We start from the raw sequence: 21,621 nt of genomic DNA on the forward strand, positions 1-21,621 counted from the left end.
AATACTGGCAATCAAGATTGGGTGAACTTGCATCTATCATTATACTTTCATTCTTATCATTTAGTCCCTATGTAGTTATGATGAAGGATTAGGATGACAATACGTACCCTAGACTCTTCGGCAAGCATAGCGTTCATGTCTTGATCGGATATGGCTGGCATCACTTTGATATCTGAATAATAACGCTCTACCCATTCTTTGTACACTGGAATGTCCTTTGCGTAAAGTAGCTTTGAACTCGGTGAGTCCTTACCTGAAATGTCGAGGAAGATTGTCAGTATTGTTAAAAATTAAAAATTCAAGACATTCAATAAAACAATACTTACCTAATCTATGATCCGAAGTGGAACAACTGTCCATGAATGTTTGAGCGACGACGGACAGACAGGAGTCGACAATGTTCGATTTGTGTATATCAAAGATGAAATTCGGGTTCTTGATGAGATTTACCCAAAACCTAAGCGGGAGTGAGTTGCTCTTCCATGTATGGACAACTTCAGGATCAGATATGCCATGTTGTAGAGCTTGGTCGTCCATGAAGTCGAACATATATTTGATAGCGAGGGGAAGAGCCGATCCTCGGTGGGCAGTGCTGAAGATCGTTTCGAACAAGTCGTCGACGAATTTCTGGAGCGTACCTTTGGTGGCTAGTAACCTCGTCAGGTAGATCTCGGAGACCATCTTGTTTCCGCGATCGCCTTCTTTTCGCACGTCGGAATCGTGGTGCTTAACCAGATGCCAACACTTCAATCCACCGTCGTGATTTTGATTCAATGGTGACGTGGCGCGGGACAACGGGGGGCTAGCCGAACTAAATTTACTAAGATTCAGTGTCTCGTATTTGTGCGATTTGTCGGTCTTCTCCGAGAGGATCGACAGATTGTAGATCGACGACTGCTTGGAAACTAAATTGAGCGACGCTCCATCTGGTACCCTGTAGTGATTCAGTGTGTTACGTTTCTTCCATTCGCCCTCCGTCTTCGTCGTCGAATCCTCGTCGTAGAGGATCAGTCTGCCGGATGCTCCGGTCCGCCATTCTGTTATTAGAACCAAATCGTTACGATAGAACCGTATTCCATAAATGTGATTTATTCGGAAATTTTGGAAGCTTACCAAGATCGAGATCATCTTTCCTGGGTCTTTGGCTGTAAGGCGTGGCTCTATAGATCGTGTCCAATGCCTTCTCTTTCACTTGAGATATCGTGTCGCAGTCTAGCACTTTGACGGGCACGTTTTCTGTGTTCGGATCCATACCTCCGACGAATACCGTTTGCTGGGATATTGACACGTAGACCGTCTGCAAGATCAATGTTAAATAACAAGTGGTAACTATGAGTGGTGATTGTACAAGTTTAGACTTGGATGATGTGGTCTCAAGGATCTACCAGTATGAACTTGGGACTCGTGAAGGATTTTAGCAAATATTCGCTGTTTGCAGGAATACCATAGTACAGCCAGGCAAATACATTTGAATTTACTGCGTCTCCACTCGCTGGAGTACACTAGTGGGAGTTGATGTGTGTATTCTCATTAGCACATCATTAGAAGGAGCCACATCATGTCGGCAAACAAATAATGATCGTTGTACGAAGAAGTGGATGTATATTGGTTACCGAAGTGGAGGCAATTCAAGAAAGTCTAATGGTTAACATTCAAACAGATCTTACCATTGGTTTGAAGTCGATGGACTGCCTAATCAGCTTCTCTTCGGACAACGAATATCGTGCCTCGGACGTGATGGCATCAACGGGACCTTTGTCAACTTGTTGTTTCACAGCGCGAAACAGCACGTACAATGGTTCTCCGGCACATTCTCGCATGAATTTGTACAAAAGGAAAGTGAACCAGGCTGACAGCATTTTTTCAGCCACGCTCTCCGTTCTGAAACAGATCACAAAATTAATTATTATTATAAGGACTTAACAAACTTTAGCAAAAGTGTGGACAAAGAATTTACCGTCTAAGGAATAGCTTCGGATGACTCTTTCCCTCCGTGCATTTCTCTATCAGTTCCGCGAGAAGGGTCTTCAAGATATCCGTACAATATTCCATCTTGCTCTGTAACGTGACCATGATAAGACTGGCCACATTAACTCTGTCCCTCATGGAAAAGTATCTATTACTCTCCAGAGTGCGTACAAACAGAAGCAAGAAGGTTTTGTTCATTATCAGTTGTCCGAACAGACGCAATCCTTTCTCTTTACGAGCCAGTTCCGGTCGGTCCCACTGTAGCACCGGGCTGTTATCGTCGCTTGGGAACAAAATCATCATAGCATAAGTGCGATAATCCAAAAATGGTATGCCTCCACTCGTCAAATCTCCCGTTAGGTCAGTCATCTCTGTCTGCAGTTCAGCGAAAGCCTCCTTGCATTCCGCGGCGACTCGAAGCTCTAAAATATCCATTTGCTCCTGCATGTTTTTCAATACCCGGTTGCTCTCGGTAGACTTGCGTCGATAAGCAATGAGGAAGGCGATGAACACGAATACCAGAATTACTATAGCGGCTATTACGCCGATCAGAGCCGGTTTCGATAGAGGCCCGTTAAGACCGGCTGGCAATGCGTAGCTCAGTTTCCCGATCTTGTAATGAAGCGTGCCGCCCACGATCACGATCACCTCGGGCAGTTCTTGTTTGTTCGGGGAGCCATAGGCGTCTATGGCCGGTGGCTGGGTCAAGGGCGGTCTACATGTGAGCTGTTGCCTCGACAAAGATGTGACGTTACAGAACGCGTTGCCTATCTGCACGGTCACGTCAGATTCCTGGCAGGCTCGATCAAGGTGCTGCCCGTTAATGGTCAGATAGTCGCTCTTATAGTACTTGATCTCTTCGTCGAACATTTCGTAGATGGGATTCGGGTAGAGCAGAAAGTGTTGGAAGCCGTGTCGCGACAAATTCTGCACAGCCGTTACGTTGTCCATGCGGAAACCGTACTCCAACATCAACGGTTTCTCCGCGTCCAGCACCTCATGTTCGGGCACCTCGATGGTCGGCGACTTGCAGATCATGCTCTCCTGGCTGTGCACCTCGCACTGCGACACGAACATCTTTTCGTCGTAGTACACGTACATCTGCGGACTCTGGATATAGCCGAGGTTCTTCCCGGTGACGGAGATCTTGATGCCTCCGGCTGGGATACCTTTCGCGATCTTCATCTGACCAGCCACTCCGCTCTCTACGCTCTTGATCCTTGGGTCATCCACGTACTCGAAGTAGCCGTCGTAGATTCGGTACGCACCGTCGAATACCATCTTCAGCACACCGTTTCTTGTACGATTACTGGCGCTCGTCATGCATAGCGCTTCGTGCATCTCGGCACTGATTATGGAACACGGTAGCTCGTCGATGAACGCTTTAATGGTGCTACCAGCGTTCATGTAGTTGCCGGTGATTCTCACAGTAGTGCCCCCGCTCATCGGCCCATACTTCGGGGATATGTTCAGAATCCGCGGATCCACAAACTCGAAGTTGTACTCTGACTGACCCCGGAAGTCCTCGATCTTCACAATCACCGGTCCACGTCGTTTCACCTCCATTGTACCTGGACCATCCACTCGACAGACTATCTGCTTTGTCCGCATGTACAGCTCTTCGTACGGCTGACATTGCATTCCACCAACCATTACGCTGCGATAGATGTCCTGAAAGAAATCAGTTTTGTGTTCCGATCAAGTTCTTAATTTGCTACTGTTAATTTGAACAGTAGACAGAGTTTAAACGTTGGCATTGCTCTAGGTGTAACCATGCTAGATATTACAGGAAGTGCATATTTTCGTGTGACTACCTTAGTCAATACTTGATAACAACGTAGGTAATATTTTTCTTTACACGTGCAATGAAATTAAGGAAGTTATACTAAAAAACCACATGTGGACACCACAGAGTGGTCTATTTAAGGATTCACCTGAACACCTCCATTATTTATGATTTCATGAAAAAAGTGTCACAGACAACCTTGAAATCTCACTGGCAACAAATAACTTTGAGGAAACGCCCTCTTCACTCTCAGGTATAAAATTCAGAATAGTCTAACTTTTCGACAAAATCATAAATAACGAACATATTTGTGTGAAGATGTTTAAGAAAGATTTCAGTTACGCAATAAGTAGCTCACCCTATCGGTCGCAAGTTAATCGCAGCCGAAGGAAGATCGCAGAAGGCGATCCAAGACAATTCTTCTTACCTTGAACGTTTTGCCCAGGTTGATGCCGCGTATCGTCACGTTCGTGTTACCTTCCCAAGGTCCCATCATCGGCTCGAACGAGTGTATCTCAGGATTCGGACAGGTCTGATTGCTGTTCAACCACATGCCTGTGTCGCGTTCGCAGTTGTCCTTCACCTCGCACCTGTCCGTGCTCTGGCACCATCCGCAATCGTACTTGGGCGCAAGTGCTAGACACATTCCGCAATTTTCGGCCATGTCGCGACACCGGTAGATCACAAGATGGAGGTTCTGCGGGTTGTCCAGGGGCTTCGAGCCGCCCCAGATGACGGCGAAGGGCACGGTGATGTTCGCCGCACGGGACGTGTACGAAAACTCGGTCTCGTCGCAGTAAATCGTGTCTGCCAATAAACGTGCATTCACGCTGGTCACACGACCCTCGATGTTAAACTGACACACGAACCGGGTCTGCACGATGAATTGCTGGAAAATACGGAGGTTAGACGTCAATCATTCTTCCCGGCAATGAGCCCCCGGTGAAAGAGCCGCTAACGATACGTGAAAACGTTGGAAATTAATGTGACGCCATTAGCGTGAAATGGATGATAGCTGTTTCTTACCCCTATGATGTGCACTTTGACTTTAATCGCGGTGCTCACACCGGCAGAAACCAGGATTTCCGGGGATCCGGTGGCGTTCAACGTGGGACAGAATGCTGGACCGCTTCTGTAACTTGGACCCATCCTCTGTAACATGTAAATTGAACTGTTTTATTGATTTATTTTGAAGAGGTCAGTGTACTTTTGGAGGATCTAGGTTAAAGAAAAGGTGAGGGTATCTAAGTACATGTCAAGAGATCGAGAATTTGATTAAAGCAAATATCCACTTACGCTAACTCCGGTGACTAATATATCATTCCGACAGTTCTCCGCCGTGTCATGAGTGCATCTGTGTCCATCCACGCACCAATCACAGGGGAAGCTCGAGGAGACACACTGCGTGCAGGAGCTGTACGTGTTGCAGTCGAAGAACGTGAAATTGGTGTCAACGAGATCGGGTCCGTTGGTCATCCTGACGGACAATTTTGCGGTGAAGTGATGTTGTCCAGGCGGGATTGACGGTAACAAGTCGGTTCTTGGCGTGGTGCAATTCACTCCGAAGGATTTCCTCGAGGCATTCGTGATCAGAGTTTTGTCCAGGGTGGAGAAAGCGCAGAGAAATTGTCCCGAGAGCGTTGGCAGGTTCTCGATCACCAGCTCCAGTGTTCTAGCAGTCGTGCGTTGCAGTTGATCCGGTGTGACGGTCGTGATGGTCGTGCACCTGCCGCTTTTGTAAGAGATCCAATAGAGAGGATCCTTCGCAGCATCCTGACAATCGCTGCGCAGATTACATTTGTTCTCCAACGAACACCAACCACAGTACGGATCCTTAGCTCCCAGACAGTCCAGACAGGTCTTGTACACGGAACATTCCTGCACTTTGACCTTGGACACCGTTTTCTCTGTCATCACGTACAGGTGCATCAGCTGGGAATCGAACAACAGGTCCGGGTTCACCGGGGAATCTGGATCGATCTCCAGGTCGCCGTACTCCAGTGCCAGGGTCGAACTCTCCACAACCACCTGGAAAAGAAACGCGTTACGCCACCGTGATTAATTGTGTTCGACTTGATTGCACAACTGTTGCACGCGAAACTTTGTGGAGGGGAACTTTTTTCATGGAAAACCGTTGTGAAACTTGCTTCCATGGTTTTTGTTATTAATATTAGGTTATCGATTGATCTGAACATGGAAAGTCTCACGTAATTTGGTCACGGAGTTATCGATACAATACCTATTCTGTATCAAATTGAAGCTTAAAGTCTGACGAAAATTTGGAAATATTAGCAGTTTATGTTCTCTGATGCTTTTAATACAAAATGGCTGACTATTGGATACAGCAAGGAGTGTCTAATTTAAAAAGATATGAAGATTCATATAATTTAATGACGTAGGTGAAGATATAAAATAGTAATTATGATACAGATCTTGAAGTTGAAGGTTTAACCAAAATGTTTATATAAAGATTTTATTAATATTTTCAATATAACAGGATGATACGTTAAATATTGAACTGCAAATTGCTATTGCTTGTCAATAAAAAATTAACCATTTCAGAATTACAGCAAATTTAATTAAATTAAATTTAATATATTTAATAAATTTAATTTAATAAATTTAATTTAATAAATTTAATTTAATAAATTTAATAAATTTAATTTAATAAATTTAATAAATTTAATTTAATTAAATTTCAAACTCCAAATCGACGCAATAAATTTCGTGATATAATCAAACAGTTTTTCATAACATCAAATCCAACAAAAGAAGATATGCATACAATTGTAAGCTATTTTTCAGAAAACAAAAGTGATCATAAAATAAATTCGATCAATTCTAAAAATTTAATATCCGTTTGTCGCACAAAGGAACATTAATTTACCTTCATATATAGTCTGAACAACAAATAGATTGCCCATAATTCATTTCAAATGTTTTTCAGTAAAGTGAACGATTTTCACAAATACAATTAATATCTACATCAATGTTATTCATTATTAAAACGAATTTCAAGCCGGTTTATGAAAAGAGAAAAGAAGTGTCAATAATTAAACACAGGTGTAAATCGATGTAAACCACGCAAAATAAAATATTTACATCAGTTTTACACGGACAAACGATTCCCTTTGGGACTCGTCAAATTTTAATCCACAATCACAGCGTTGCATACCTTTTTTCCAAATCCACCAGGACTTCCCCATGAAACCCCCGTACGCAAAACATATTTCATCAAATAATTTCCCAATAATAAAAATGTATAACTTTTCATGATAAAATTAACGATAACGAGGAAATCAAGATATATAACATATATGCATATAAAAACACGAAATTTTGTCTTATGATATCGTGACGCACTTGTGATGGATTATGTTGCACATACAGGTCATATGTGGTAAACGAGACTTATTTTCATCAAAATTGAATTTTGTGTTCAACTCTGATTATAGTATTTAAAATCAAGGATAATTGAATATAACTTAATTGCCTAACTTTTCAATTTTCATTTGTTTTCGAATTGCAGCAATGTGACTGCCTAGAAAATTGTAGGTTATGTGGTTTTATAACTAATTTTATAAACCCCCAAATCTGTGAGTTCCGAATTCTACAAATCCCAAAATCTTCAAATCCCCACATATACAAATTTCAAATTCTACAAATTTCCAGGTTCATAAATCCCTAAAACTACAAACTCCAAATTTTACAAATTTCGAATTCTACAAACCTCAAAATCTACAAATACCAAATTTTACAAATTTCGAATTCTACAAACCTCAAAATCTACAAATTCCAAATTTTACAAATTTCGAATTCTACAAACCTCAAAATCTACAAATTCCAAATTTTACAAATTTCGAATTCTACAAACCTCAAAATCTACAAATTCCAAATTTTACAAATTTCGAATTCTACCAATTCTAAATTCTACAAATCCTGAAATCTACAAGTCCCTAATTCTACAAATTCCAAATACTACAAATTCCAAATACTACAAATCCCCAAATTCACAAAATTTCAAATTCTGTAAATCTACAATTCTTCAAATCCCGAAATCTACAAATCCTAAAATCTACTAATTCTGAATTTTACAAATCCCAAAATCTACAAATTCCAAATTCTTCAAATTCCAAATGCTATAAATTCCAAATTCTACAAGTCCGTAATTCTACAAATTCCGAATTCTACAAATCCCCAAATCTACAAGTCCCTAACTTTGCAAATCCCCAACTCTATAAATTCTAAATTCTACAAATCGCTAAATCTACAAATTCCAAATTCTACAAATCCCTAAATCTACAAATTCCAAATTCTACAAATCTCCAATTCTTCAAATCCCAAAATCCACAAATCCCAAAACCTAAAAATCCCAAAATCTAGAAACGCAAAATTTAAAAAATACAGTAATTCACAATTCCACAAATATAAAACTGTAAAAACTTACGATGTGATTATGTGGTTAATAATCTTTTTACTTATATATCGATAAAGTTTGACGGTGAACAGCTTGTAAATTTGAATATATAATTTTTTCGTTCTCTGGCGACCTTGAATGTTCCAGCAGTTTCGCAACCATCCCCTTTGTAGTCAGCCTTCCACATCATTTTTCTTGTATTTCCCCGGCGAATATTCGAGTTTACCATTTCGAGAGCAGGGTGTAACGATTAATTTCGAAGCGCGGACAGATGGTAGCCAGTTAGATGCACGTTACAAAGTAAAATTTACGCCCGTCATTTCATGGCGTTCGCCAGGTCGTTTCCTTTCGACCAGCTGCGTTCATTTCCTCGCAGACATGGCCATCGAGCTTACCGTTCACGGCCGCGGTTAAAGGGGTCGCAAATTAAATCTCAGAGCCGAGCAAGCTTTCGCTCGCCGCTGAAACGACCACGACGACGATGACTGTACCGTCTACCCGCTAGAATTACGCTCACTTGTCTAATAAAAAGGAAGGACCATACCGGGACCGAACAGTGAATAACAGTAACAGCTTGATGATGATAAACTGGCTAGCCTGAACCTCTCGGTGATTCGTTTTAGCGAGCAACACTTTTCAAATACGGAAGGAAACGTGTGGATGGTAGTATGTGATGGGCAGATTTAGTGCCCGGATGGATCAGGGCCAATGGTGTGCGCGGTGAATTGTACTTTTCGGTACTGAGATTTCGAGTTTCTTTTGATTATTTGGGAATGTGGGGATTTAGGGATTTCACAAATCAAATCCTTAAATTCCTGAATTATCAAATCCCTAAATTTTTAAATTCCCAAACTTCCAAAACCCGAAATCCTCAAATCTCTAAATATCCAAATTCCTGAATTGTCAAATCTCAAAATCTCCAAACACCTAAATTCTTCAATTCCTAGACCTCCAAATCCCCAAATTCTCCAATTCCCAAATTTCCAAATTCCTATATCACTAAATCCCCAAATCTTCGAATCCATAAATCCCCAAGTTCCTGAACTGTCAAATTTCCAAATCTTCAAATCTCTAAATTCTTCAATTCCCAGACTTCCAAATCCCCAAATCCTCCAATTCTCAAATTTCCAAATGCCTATATCTTCAAACCTGCAAATCTCCAAATCCCCAAATTCTTCAATTCCTAAATTTCCAAATCCCTAAATCTTCAAATCCCCAATTCTCCAAAACCCTAATTCTCCAAAACCCTCATTCTCCAAATCCCACATTCTCCAAATCCCTAATTCTCCAAATCCCTGATTCTCCAAATCCCTAATTCTCCAAATCCCTAAATTTCCAAATCCCCTAATTCTCCATATCCCTAAATCTCCAGATCACTACATCTTCAAATTCCCAAATCTCCAAATCCCCGAATTTCCAAATCACCAATTCTCCAAAACCCTAATTTTCCAAATCCCTAAATATCCAAATCCCTAAATATCCAAATCCCCGAATCTCCAAATCCCCGAATTTCCAAATCCCTAATTCTCCAAATCCCTAATTCTCCACATCCCTAAATCTCCAAATCCCTAAATCCCCAAATTCCAGAATTGTCAAATCTCCAAATCCCCAAATTCCCAAATTCTTCAATTCTCAGATGGATATTAGAAAATGTAGAAATTTGAAACTATAGAATCATCCTGAAAATTGCAAAAGGTGCACTAAAAATAAAAAAGTAGCAGATCTATATTAAAACTGTAATTATTAACCAGCAATCCAATTATGAAAGTAATACTACCCTTAAATAATAATTAAAACATCAGCTGTAATTTAATACACGATCAGTTATCTTTATTACATTTAAACACAGGTACCGTATAAATTTAAATTTTAATTTCAACATCAATGAATAACCAATGAGGCTGTTTAAACGCGAAATCTTATTAATCCTCTAATTGTAAGTACAATATTTAATCAATCAGAATCAATCGTTTCGTTATGCAGTAATTCAACTGGCAAAATAATTAATTGAACTTTTTATAACCCGAACGGTGCTATATTCTCTATTAAATTTTTAAATCGTCTCTCTGATTCACAATTCGTATCAAAAAATTTCCAATTAATTAACGCACGCGATAGAACGTGGTCCACCTCGCGTAAAAGCTTTCTCTACAATCATTTGCGGATAACTGCAGTCCGTAATTATACGTCGTAAATTCATAAAGGCTAACAAACCTAAGCGATCAATTAACGATCGGATGATCAATAAAGAATAATCGATTTTTTCCCTCACGGTAATTCCACGATTTTATGATTGAATTTCGTTCTATCAGATTTAATATCATTTCTCTAAAACGTGGCGCATTTTACTGACACAGATTTATCGCAGAATTAGGGAAATTTTATATTGATCGGTTTAATCAAGAATATATTTTTTTCATTGTAATTTAAATTCTGTACAATAATCAATTTATTAGTTGGCTGCATCTTGATTGTACAGAGGTGATCAATTTTTATCAAAGACAGAAATGAATGAGTTAATAAAATATACAATTATATTTAATAAAATTGAGTGTTACGTTCAAATGAAGTTTAGGAACGACTCTGTAGAATTTTGTATAAAAATGAATTATTTATATTTGATTGGTAAAATGATTTTACCAATTTGATTTTTTTAATGAACTTTAGAATAAATCAAAACAATAATAACTGAAAATTGAAATGGCACATTAATTTATAATAAATCAAGTCATTATTTACATTTGATTAGAAAGATATCTAAAATTAATAAAATTAAAAATAAATCAAAACAATAATAACTGAAAATTGAAATGATGTATTAATTTATAATGAATCAAGTTATTATTTATATTTGATTAGAAACAAATCTAAAATCAATAAACTCAAGAACAAATAAAAAAAATAATAACTGAAAATTGAAATGATGTATTAATTTATAAGGAATCAAGTTATTATTTATATTTGATTAGAAACAAATCTAAAATCAATAAACTCAAGAACAAATAAAAAAAATAATAACTGAAAATTGAAATGATGTATTAATTTATAAGGAATCAAGTTATTATTTATATTTGATTAGAAACAAATCTAAAATCAATAAACTCAAGAACAAATAAAAAAAATAATAACTGAAAATTGAAATGATGTATTAATTTATAATGAATCAAGTTATTATTTATATTCGATTAAAAAGATATCTAAAATCAATAAACCCAATAGTAAATAAAAAAAAATACCTAAAAATTTAAATAATATACTAATTTATATTACATGAAATTACCTTCAGAATAACAGAGTAATATTTTAAGAAAATATGCGATAAAAATGCTTTCTCTTCACGTTGAATCAAGAGAAATTTTAAATGCAAGAGTTATTCGCAAGAAACGTTCTGTTTCTTTTTACAAACGTTGTAAATAACCGTTCTTTCGTGCCCATCCGATTCTTTCACACGAAGCTTCAAATATGTTATCTCTCACTTGTTACGTCTTTACGCTTTGAACGCTTTCTCCCTCGAGTACTCGCTCGATTTTCTATACGATTATCTTTTCTCTTCCTTCCTGTGCACACTGTCACGTTCCATTTTAAACGCATCATCGGTTAACGCTGCTTCAAAGCGACAGTTCAGCAGAATCGCTTCCAACAGAACTTCTGATCGGAGAAACTTTATCAAATCATAACGTAAACGATTTTATATGGTAACGTGAATTGATTTTTTGAGATAGCGCAATTTTTGTGATCTATAAATTATGAAATCTATAAATCTTGAAGTGTACGAATTTAAAAAAAACAAAAACTCACAAAATCTGCAAATTACGAATCTATAAAAAAAATTTGTTTAAAGAAATTTCATTCAAATAATTTGTAAAAATTTCAAAAATTTAATTTTTATGATCTCCCAAAAATTTTTGTGATGAATTTTGTACGAAAAAAAAAATTGCATGTCAAAAACGCACCTCAAAAATTTTTCATTCTAAAATAAATAAAATTGCGTTTTTTTTTATTTTGCATAAAATTTTAACTATTAAATTTCCTTAACTATAAATTTCCAAATCTATAAATCTCCAAATCTACAAATTCCGAATTCAACAAAACATCAATTCTATAAATGATGTATAAATCCCCAAATCTACAGACCTCAACTTTACAAATATCCTAATCTACAAATCTCCAAATTTACAAATCCCTAGACTTACAAATCCTCAAATCTACAAATTTTCAAATTTACAAACACCTAACTTTATAAATTTCTAAAATTACATACCCCAACTTTACAAGTATCAAAATCTAATCCTCAAATCTACAAACACCTAAATCTATATATCTACAAATCTACAAATCTACAAATCTACAAATCTACAAATCTACAAATCTACAAATCTACAAATCTTCAATTTTATAAATCTCCAGATCTACAGATCCCCAAATCTACAGATCTCCAAATCTACAAGTTCCTAATTTTACAAATTCCCAAATCTACAAATTTCAAATTCTACAAATTCCTAAAACTACAAATTCCAAATGCTATAAATTCCAAATTCTACAAATTCCAAATGCTATAAATTCCAAATTTTACAAATCCCTAAATCTACAAATTCCAAATTCTACAAATCCCCAATTCTACAAATTCCGAATTCTACAAATCCCCAAATCTACAAATCCCTAACTTTACGAATCCCCAACTCTACAAATTTCAAATTCTACAAATCCCTAAATCTACAAATTCCAAATTCTACAAATCCCTAAATCTAAAAATTCCAAATTTTACAAATCTCCAATTTTTCAAATCCCAAAATCCACAAATCCCAGAATCCACAAATCCCAAAATCCACAAATCCCAAAATCCACAAATCCCAAAATCCACAAATCCCAAAATCCACAAATCCCAAAATCCACAAATCCCAAAATCCACAAATCCCAAAATCCACAAATCCCAAAATCCACAAATCCCAAAATCCACAAATCCCAAAATCCACAAATCCCAAAATCCACAAATCCCAAAATCCACAAATCCCAAAATCCACAAATCCCAAAATCCACAAATCCCAAAATCCACAAATCCCAAAATCCACAAATCCCAAAATCCACAAATCCCAAAATCCACAAATCCCAAAATCCACAAATCCCAAAATCTACAAATCTCATAACCTAAAAACCCCAAAATCTAGAAACGCAAAAATTAAAAAATACAGTAATTCACAACTCTACAAATATAAAACCGTATAAATTTACGATGTATCCTCGCAATTCGCCGCTGTTCCAGAACCGTCCCTCATTTAATTTTAATATAAGTTTTTTGATAGACATTGTACGGTTTTGTGTCATGTTCAACGAGCGTAAAAATTTAATAAAACTGTTTAGTTTTTAATTTATGCTCAACGAGGGTCTCGTCGGATTCTTTTTGTCCGGTCGCTTTATAAAAATCTGACACACATTGCCGCCAGCACGTTGAAAAAGACCAACAGCGTGAAATTAACGAGCACCATGTTCGTAGTCCTTTGGGTACGTCGAAATTTTCCTTTTTTCCTGCGACAATCTCGCTTTTCCTGCTTCTTGCCCCCTTGCATGCTCGCGTTTTAATTCGAAATCTTTTGTTCGCCGCATTTAGCGCTGCATGAAATTTCAAGTTCTTTGTAACAGTTTAAAGATCGACTAATTTGTGCTACATGTTCGCTTTGTTTAAAAGAAAATATCTGCCGTAGCTACAGAACTCTTCATGCTTTTTATAATTATCCCTTCAAATCTTATCTGCCATGTTGCATAAAAATGTTACAAAGTTTAAAACGTTTTTACTTCGTACAATTTAATATCAGATTTTAATAATAAATATTATTGTTCGCACATAGCTGGTTTTAATAAAGTTCGCATTTGCGAGTGGAAATAATTAAATTAGGGATGAAAAATCAATTCGAAATATCGCGTGAACCATTCATAAATTGGCGAATTATGTGTTTGTGTTATGAATTTATTTATGTAAATAAACTCCGCAAAATTAATATATTTTTGCTAATTTGCATTACTAAATGTTAATTGATTCCTATGAAAATTTATGCACACGTAATACCAATAAAATGAAATTTTCAATTTTGTGTCTGTAATAAATTAGCGTGCACGAAATACACTCGATAACAGCTTATGGTTAAACTTTAGAGGAGGCCTTTTGATAACTGGACGCAAAATATCATTTTGGGACCTCAAATTTTACATCTCTCCTTTAGAAACATCTCTTCATACAAAAATAACGATAATGAAAAAATAAAATAAGTAGATATTAATATATTGAACTTATGTAGCTAAAATGACTCATTCTATTAATTATTAAATAAGACAAAAATAAGACATGTCATTTTAATTTTGAAAATTTTTAAATAGTATAAAACATAACGTATAATGTTTATTTTTAAAATAAAACATAAAGTACCTTGTACAGTTGTAAAGTGATTGCCACGTGTCATGTGGACGTAGAAGCTAGATGTGGACAATTAAGCTCCATGCGTCCAATCAAAGTAACTGAGTACTTGTACCAAAAATTATAACAAAGAAAACTTGTCCAGATCTATCTCTTTGACATTGCAAACTGTTCCACTTTGTGTTCAGCACTTGATGTATGAAGTGACATATTTGAACCTTGTTTGAACCTCACATTTGAACCGTTTCAAAATTGAACTTGTCTTCATGTTAAATAATTGCAACAAAAGTCTTCTTACATTAAAAAAAATTTACGTAAAATCGTGTGCGTGAAAGGTTTAACTGAACGGACGTCGAAGAATCTCGAGGAAGAAGCAAATAAAAAAATGGAGGCTCTTAGCGATCTTCGATCCCCGTCAAACTACCTGTGCAAGTGCATTACACGTTTCATATCCTTCAATCAACCACGTCGTCTTTTCCCACCCACGATAGACGGCGCGCCTAGTTATCGCCGCGAGCATGGAAGCCTAACGGGCACCTTAACCCTTTATTTTCCAACCGTTTAATTGCACGATACACATGCATCGGCCGCGATGAACCACGCGCGATAGAAAGGAGACAAAGTTCAAGAGCTTGGCTCGAGGGTAAGCCGTGTGTAGAAGGAAGTCCTCGTCCTCGGGGAATGGCCGGCACGTGACCTTTGCCCCGAATAACGAATCGACTTGGCATGGACAACCGATCAAACGACTATGTTGCAATCCTCCTTTGCGCCCGTGTCCGGCTCCTTGCAATAATAGCAATAATTATCCAACTACCACGCGAGTCCCGGTAAATGTTAATTGTACGGCGTGATTGCGATCGGTCGGGCAAAAACACTGTTGCTTCTTTTTTTACTTTACGGCCACCCTGTTCAAGAATTCCGTTGTGCTTCGTCGGAGAAGCGACGGAGAAGGGTGGATCGAAAAGGATTACATCGATATGTGATATTGCATTGTAATGCATTACTGCTAGAACTGATTCGGATGTTTGATGTGGATATGATAGCTTGATGGTGTTAATAAACCGCATCGGGTGTGAATAGATTTTTTAAAAGTTGTACACATTGAAGAGTATAGACCTAACTCTATGGAATCTTAGGATGACTTAGGTATGACTCTAAATAAACTAAGCATACTCCAGATCTCAGGAAATATATATGTACAAAAAAATCTACCTTTAGAGACAGCTTTAAAAAAGTCTAAATTTCATACAAGGTTTCGTACAAGAGTTTCTATACACAGTACAATCTATATAAAGTACCTGGAGCCATAGACAAAATCTAGAGAAGACCTAGATGTATATTGCAACCATAGGTAGACACACACATGTAACAGTATACACTTATGAAGAAATCAAGCCTCTCCAAGAAACTATTAACTCTCCAAAGTTCGATTCGGATGTTTGATGTGGATGGATATGATAGCTTGATGGCGTTAATAAACCGCATCGGGCGTGAATAGATTTTTTAAAAGTTGTACACATTGAAGAGTATAGACCTAACTCTATGGAATCTTAGGATGACTTAGGTATGACTCTAAATAAACTAAGCATACTCCAGATCTCAGGAAATATCTATGTACAGAAAAATCTACCTTTAGAGACAGCTTTAAAAAAGTCTAAATTTCATACAAGGTTTCATACACAGTACAATCTATACAAAGTACCTGCAGCCATAGACAAAATCTAGAGAAGACCTAGATATATATAGCAACCATAGGTAGACACACACATGTAACAGTATACACTTATGAAGAAATCAAGCCTCTCCAAGAAGCTATTAACTCTCCAAAGTTCGATTACACTGTCTAGTGATTTTTCGAAGCATATTCCGTTTTATAAGCGTGTCTACGGTAAACGTCGGCGAAAATAGCTCGTCAAGATACAGGGACCGGAAATTGAAGTGCAAAGGTGAAACACATTGCCTATGGAGGCGGGTAAGAACTTCTGTAGTCCCATGGAGGTAGGCAGAAGTCAGCCGGGGTCAAGCCACGTTCAAGTGAGAGGCGTGCCTCGAGAAAGACGAATATAATCATCGTGAAAACGCTTTCGATCCTCATGGTTTGATTGATTTATGCACGGACAATCATTCTAATTACCGAGCTACCGCGGCTCACGGGTGGACGTTTTAATTACCGAGTTCTCTCGCGATCCACAGTTTTCTCTTCGCTCTCGTTGATAATCTCGAGAACGACGATACAGATGGAAAACGGCCATTGGTATTCCACTTTCTCACGATTACAGAGCGGAAGATTAATCGCGTTGCTTGTTAAACGTAATAAATATAATTATCACCCGGTACGAGGCGAGTCTCAATTACAGTGCTCATTAGTTATACAAAAATCTTCCTCTTTGTTCGACCTCGATGATCTAGGGATCTACGATTCAGCAAATTTGTCGGACAACTTCAGGGTTGCTATTTGTTAGACATCTGGAACATGGCGGCAACAATTCACCGACGCAATGTTTCTCGTTGTTGTTTCAACGAGAACACAGCTTGAGGGCACATTTATTGACAACAATGGAAACGCTGCTTTACGCTCGTACAACCGACACGAAATCGATTCAAGAATGTCGAGGCTCGACTCGTTTTTTCGCCGGTGTCGAACATCGATATCTTGTCGGTGCCCACGCTTTCTCGCGCGTGCACGGTACACGATAGCGAATGCCCGTGAACAAAGAGGAGAACATAGCTGAAAGTAGAGAGAGAGAAGGAGGAAGAAGGCGAGTAATTAAGACGTCCACCAAGTTCTCGGTAGGTTTGTATCGAACGCGTTATTAGTTTCTTTGTGTCTGGCGATCGGCGTCGGGCGGAGCTCGCGCGAATAAAAAGAAAGGTGCCCTCCCTTTATTTCAACGTTCCTCTTCTTCTTCCGCTGTCTTTTATTGATTCCGAGGGTTTGTTCTTTGTAGCCGAGTGATTATTAAGTCGAGTTACCTTTGCCACGGTTCTGCACGCCCGATGAGAGATTGTACGACGTTTAATCACGCGGTTCGGGATTAAGATGGAAAAAAGAAAACAGGAAGTCGGATTGAAAGATAACATTCTTATTAATTGATACATTTGCGGTAAATATTGTACAAATTCGAGGAGTTTCGAAGTTACAGAATTTGGGGATTATAGGAGTTTACAGTCTAGATGTGAAGTTTTGAAATTATTAAATTTGGATGTGGTTGCAGGGATTTAAAATTTCAGGTGAAGTTGTGAAGCTTAAAAATTGCATGAAGTTTTAAGAGGTCTACAGTTGTGGAGATGAATATTTCAAATCTTTAAATATTTACATGTACAAATTCTCAAATTTTTAAATTAAAAGATTTACAGATTTACGAGTCGCAAAATTAAAAAGTTTTATTCTGAAATCTCAGTCTTGAGGTTTCAAAGAATAAATATTTCAGAATTACAAACACTTACAGACTGAAAATAAACAAATAAAAAGTTCCTCAAAGTTTTACATTTCTAAACTGTTGAAAATTCAAGTTTTCAGATTCTGAAGTTCTCAAATTGCATAAATTACTAAATCCTAAATTTCGGAACTCCAAAATTCCAAAATTCTAGAATTTCAGAATTTTAGAATTCCAAATTCGATTATTCCAAAATTCCAGAATTCCACCTTCAAGAATTCCAGAATTCCAGATTTCTATAATTTCAGAACTCCAGAATTCCAGCTTCCAGAACTCCAGAATTGCACCTTCAAGAATTCCAGAATTCCAGAATTCTAGAATTCCAAAAGTTCAGAATTCCATCTTCAAGAATTCCAGAATTCCAGATTTCTAAAGTTCCAGAACTCCAGAATTCCACCTTCCAGAACTCCAGAATTCCACCTTCCAGAACTTCAGAATTCCACCGTCAAGAATTCCAGAATTCCAGATTTCCAGATTTCTAGAATTCCAAAATTCCACCTTCCAGAATTCCAGATTTTTGGAATACCAGAATTCCAGAATTCCAGAACTCCAGAATTCCAGAATTCCAGATTTCTAGATTTCTAGAATTTCAGAATTCCAAAATTCCAGCTCCAAAATTCTAGAATCCCCGAATTCCAGAATTCAAAGATTCAAAAATTCAAAATTTAAAAATTCCAGAATTCAAAATTCAAATATTTTAGAATTCTGAAATTTCAGTAAACTAGAAACCTGAATGCCAGAATTCCAAAATTTAAAACTAAAAAATTCAGAATTCCAAATTCTATAATTTGATATGCTAAAAGTGCAAATTTAAAAAAATTCCAAAGTGTAAAATACATCATTTCTGATCATTCAAACGTGTTCTACATGAAAGTGTTATTCCATTCGAAATACACCATAACTTCCGCGCGCGTCCGCGCTCATTAATAATCGTTTGAAATCCGGCTTAAGCGCGTTGTACGCTCGATGTTCCGGCAATTAGTTCACCCTTGCTACGTGGTGAAAATGATCGAAGAAGCAACGCTAGGGGAACTCGAACGATCGAAGAACTTATTTACGAGACGTCTGAAATTTATCTCCCTCCCCGAAAAAACAAATATCGAGTAAAGACTTTTCAATTACTTTCCTGCATCGAGAAACAGCATCATGGGCAAAAATATGAAGTTGTTAATTTAATATCAATATTTATAATAAGTCACGTTTACATAACGAACGAAAAGCGACAACCGAGAGCGGCAAGATGCAGCAATTTAATTTTCGTTCAATTCAATTACCACTTTCGACAAATTCGATTTTCGTGCTCGTTAATTTAATTCCCACGAATTCAATATCGCATCTTCGTAAACTTCACGAGGCGTGGCGCGAGGGTAAATGAAATTCGCTTTTCGGATCAAGCAGTTCCGTACCGAACAAAAGGGGTTAATTAGTTAATTATACGTATCATTGATGAGCCACCATAATTCTATTGTATCGATATATATCGAATTTTTAACACCGTTCCCGAAGTAATACAATACTTCGTTGTATCGCAATTATTGCGTTCCATAAAGAGAAACATTTATGAACCTCCATTAATTGCAACTTCCAAATGAACAATTCAATAATTAATTTCATACGAAATTTCGTTTCAAAAACTCAACATTATCCGATAATTTACGTCATCAGAAGAAAGAAATACAAGTTACAATTTACCAAATTATTGTGTTATTACGGACGTAAATAATTGAAACATTCGTTTCATTTTGCGCGTTCAAATTTAATCGCTTCGAACACTTACACAATTTTTTTAATGCAATTCTTTTTATTAAAATTAACCCTTGGTATCATTTTATAATCCTTTTAGAACTGGATACAACACTTAGGAAATACAACTGGAATTCGTTTATTCTCTACTTTGTAATATGTTCTTCTTTGAGTGTTGTAAATACAATTTTTTTATCAGTACTTTTCATCATTTTCCTAACCTTACTAAATTTTGCTTTAATTCTATTAAATTCTATTTTCTACTAAATTCGTAGTTTTCGGTTAGCAGTGAAAGGGTCAATTCTTAAAAATTGTTACATTCAGTCGAGCAGAATAACAAATCGTGTTAGTATCGCCGATTTATTTTGCCACATAGCAATTCGCGAGTAAATTGAAGAAATCTCGGCCAATGAATCGATGTGTACGGTCGTTCGATCCGTCCAGTTCGATTTGCATGTTATAATTCAAGGCTCGAGCGATTTTGAAGCGTGAAACAAACCCGGTGTACAGACTCGAGGAGGCGAGGCCGGTCAATCTCGAATGTAATTCAACATTTCACCGGGCGTGTATACATTTTTAAGCCCGTATTTTTCGCGGAATATTAACGGGCTCGCACTTCAATCTTTCGACGTGGCACTCGCGGTTCCGCGTCAATTTTTATGCAAAAATTACGTCCAGCGTTTCACGTTCAAATGCAACATTCGTGAAAAATTTATAGATACTGCCTGTCATACGATGTATACGGCCAACTGTAGATAGTATTTTGAATAAAATGCCACGTGGATGGAAAATTGCCGGCTTTTAAAATTGTTGGATATTCGGAAAGTATTTATGAGTATTTCTTTTGTCAACAATGTTTTGATTAGCGAACATTTGGACATTTTTTGGAAATTCATTTGTTTCAGATAATTCATATAATAAGTTCAGATAATTCGTACAATTTGAAAACCTAACCAAAACTTGAATATATTAATGCATAATTTGAAATGTTAGTCAAACTTGAAAATGTGAAGGCATAATTTGAGAACTTAACCAAACTTTCAACATGTGAATGTACAATTTAAGAAGTTAGGCAAATTTGAAAGTGAAAAGATATTATTTGAGAACCTAACAAACTCTGAACATGTGAATGTGTAATTTGAAATGTTAGATAAACTTGAAAATGTGAAAACATAATTTGAGAACCTAACCAAACTTTGAACATGTGAAGGTATAATTTAAGATGTTAGGCAAACTTGAAAGTGAGAAAATATTATTTGAGAACCTAACAAACTCTGAACATGTGAATGTGTAATTTGAAATGTTAGATAAACTTGAAAATGTGAAAACATAATTTGAGAACCTAACCAAACTTTGAACATGTGAAGGTATAATTTAAGATGTTAGGCAAACTTGAAAGTGAGAAAATATTATTTGAGAACCTAACCAAACTTTGAACATGTGAATGTGTAATTTGAAATGTTAGATAAACTTGAAAATGTGAAAACATAATTTGAGAACCTAACCAAACTTTGAACATGTGAATGTGTAATTTGAAATGTTAGATAAACTTGAAATTGTGAAAACATAATTTGAGAACCTAACCAAACTTTGAACATGTGAAGGTATAATTTGAGAACCTAACCAAACCTGAAGATATGAATATATAATTTGAAATGTTAGTCAAACTTGAAAATGTGAAGGTATAATTTGAGAACTTAACCAAACTTTGAACATGTGAATGTATAATTTGAAATTTTAAATAAACTTGAAAATGTGAAGACATAATTTGAGAACCTAACCAAACTTTGAACATGTGAATGTATAATTTGAAATGTTAGATAAACTTGAAAATGTGAAAGTATAATTTGAGAACCTAACCAAA

The 21,621-nt window shown here is 36.8% G+C and overlaps 1 protein-coding gene across 7 annotated transcripts in view; it reads right to left on the reverse strand.

The window, feature by feature from the left end:
* PlexA (plexin A) overlaps positions 1–21,621 on the reverse strand; it is a 496,310-nt gene that overhangs the window by 8,266 nt on the left and 466,423 nt on the right. For all 7 annotated transcript variants that reach the window (XM_076535614.1, XM_076535612.1, XM_076535613.1 and 4 more), the window contains 8 exons: positions 5,051–5,782; positions 4,781–4,906; positions 4,182–4,643; positions 1,958–3,639; positions 1,668–1,881; positions 1,114–1,297; positions 327–1,037; positions 108–253 (listed from right to left, as the gene is read on the reverse strand). In XM_076535614.1, the coding sequence (XP_076391729.1) occupies positions 108–253; positions 327–1,037; positions 1,114–1,297; positions 1,668–1,881; positions 1,958–3,639; positions 4,182–4,643; positions 4,781–4,906; positions 5,051–5,782 (4,257 nt within the window). The remainder of the gene's footprint in view (positions 1–107; positions 254–326; positions 1,038–1,113; positions 1,298–1,667; positions 1,882–1,957; positions 3,640–4,181; positions 4,644–4,780; positions 4,907–5,050; positions 5,783–21,621) is intronic.

Source organism: Megachile rotundata, chromosome 9 (assembly GCF_050947335.1).
Source record: "Megachile rotundata isolate GNS110a chromosome 9, iyMegRotu1, whole genome shotgun sequence".
NCBI lineage: Eukaryota > Metazoa > Arthropoda > Insecta > Hymenoptera > Megachilidae > Megachile > Megachile rotundata.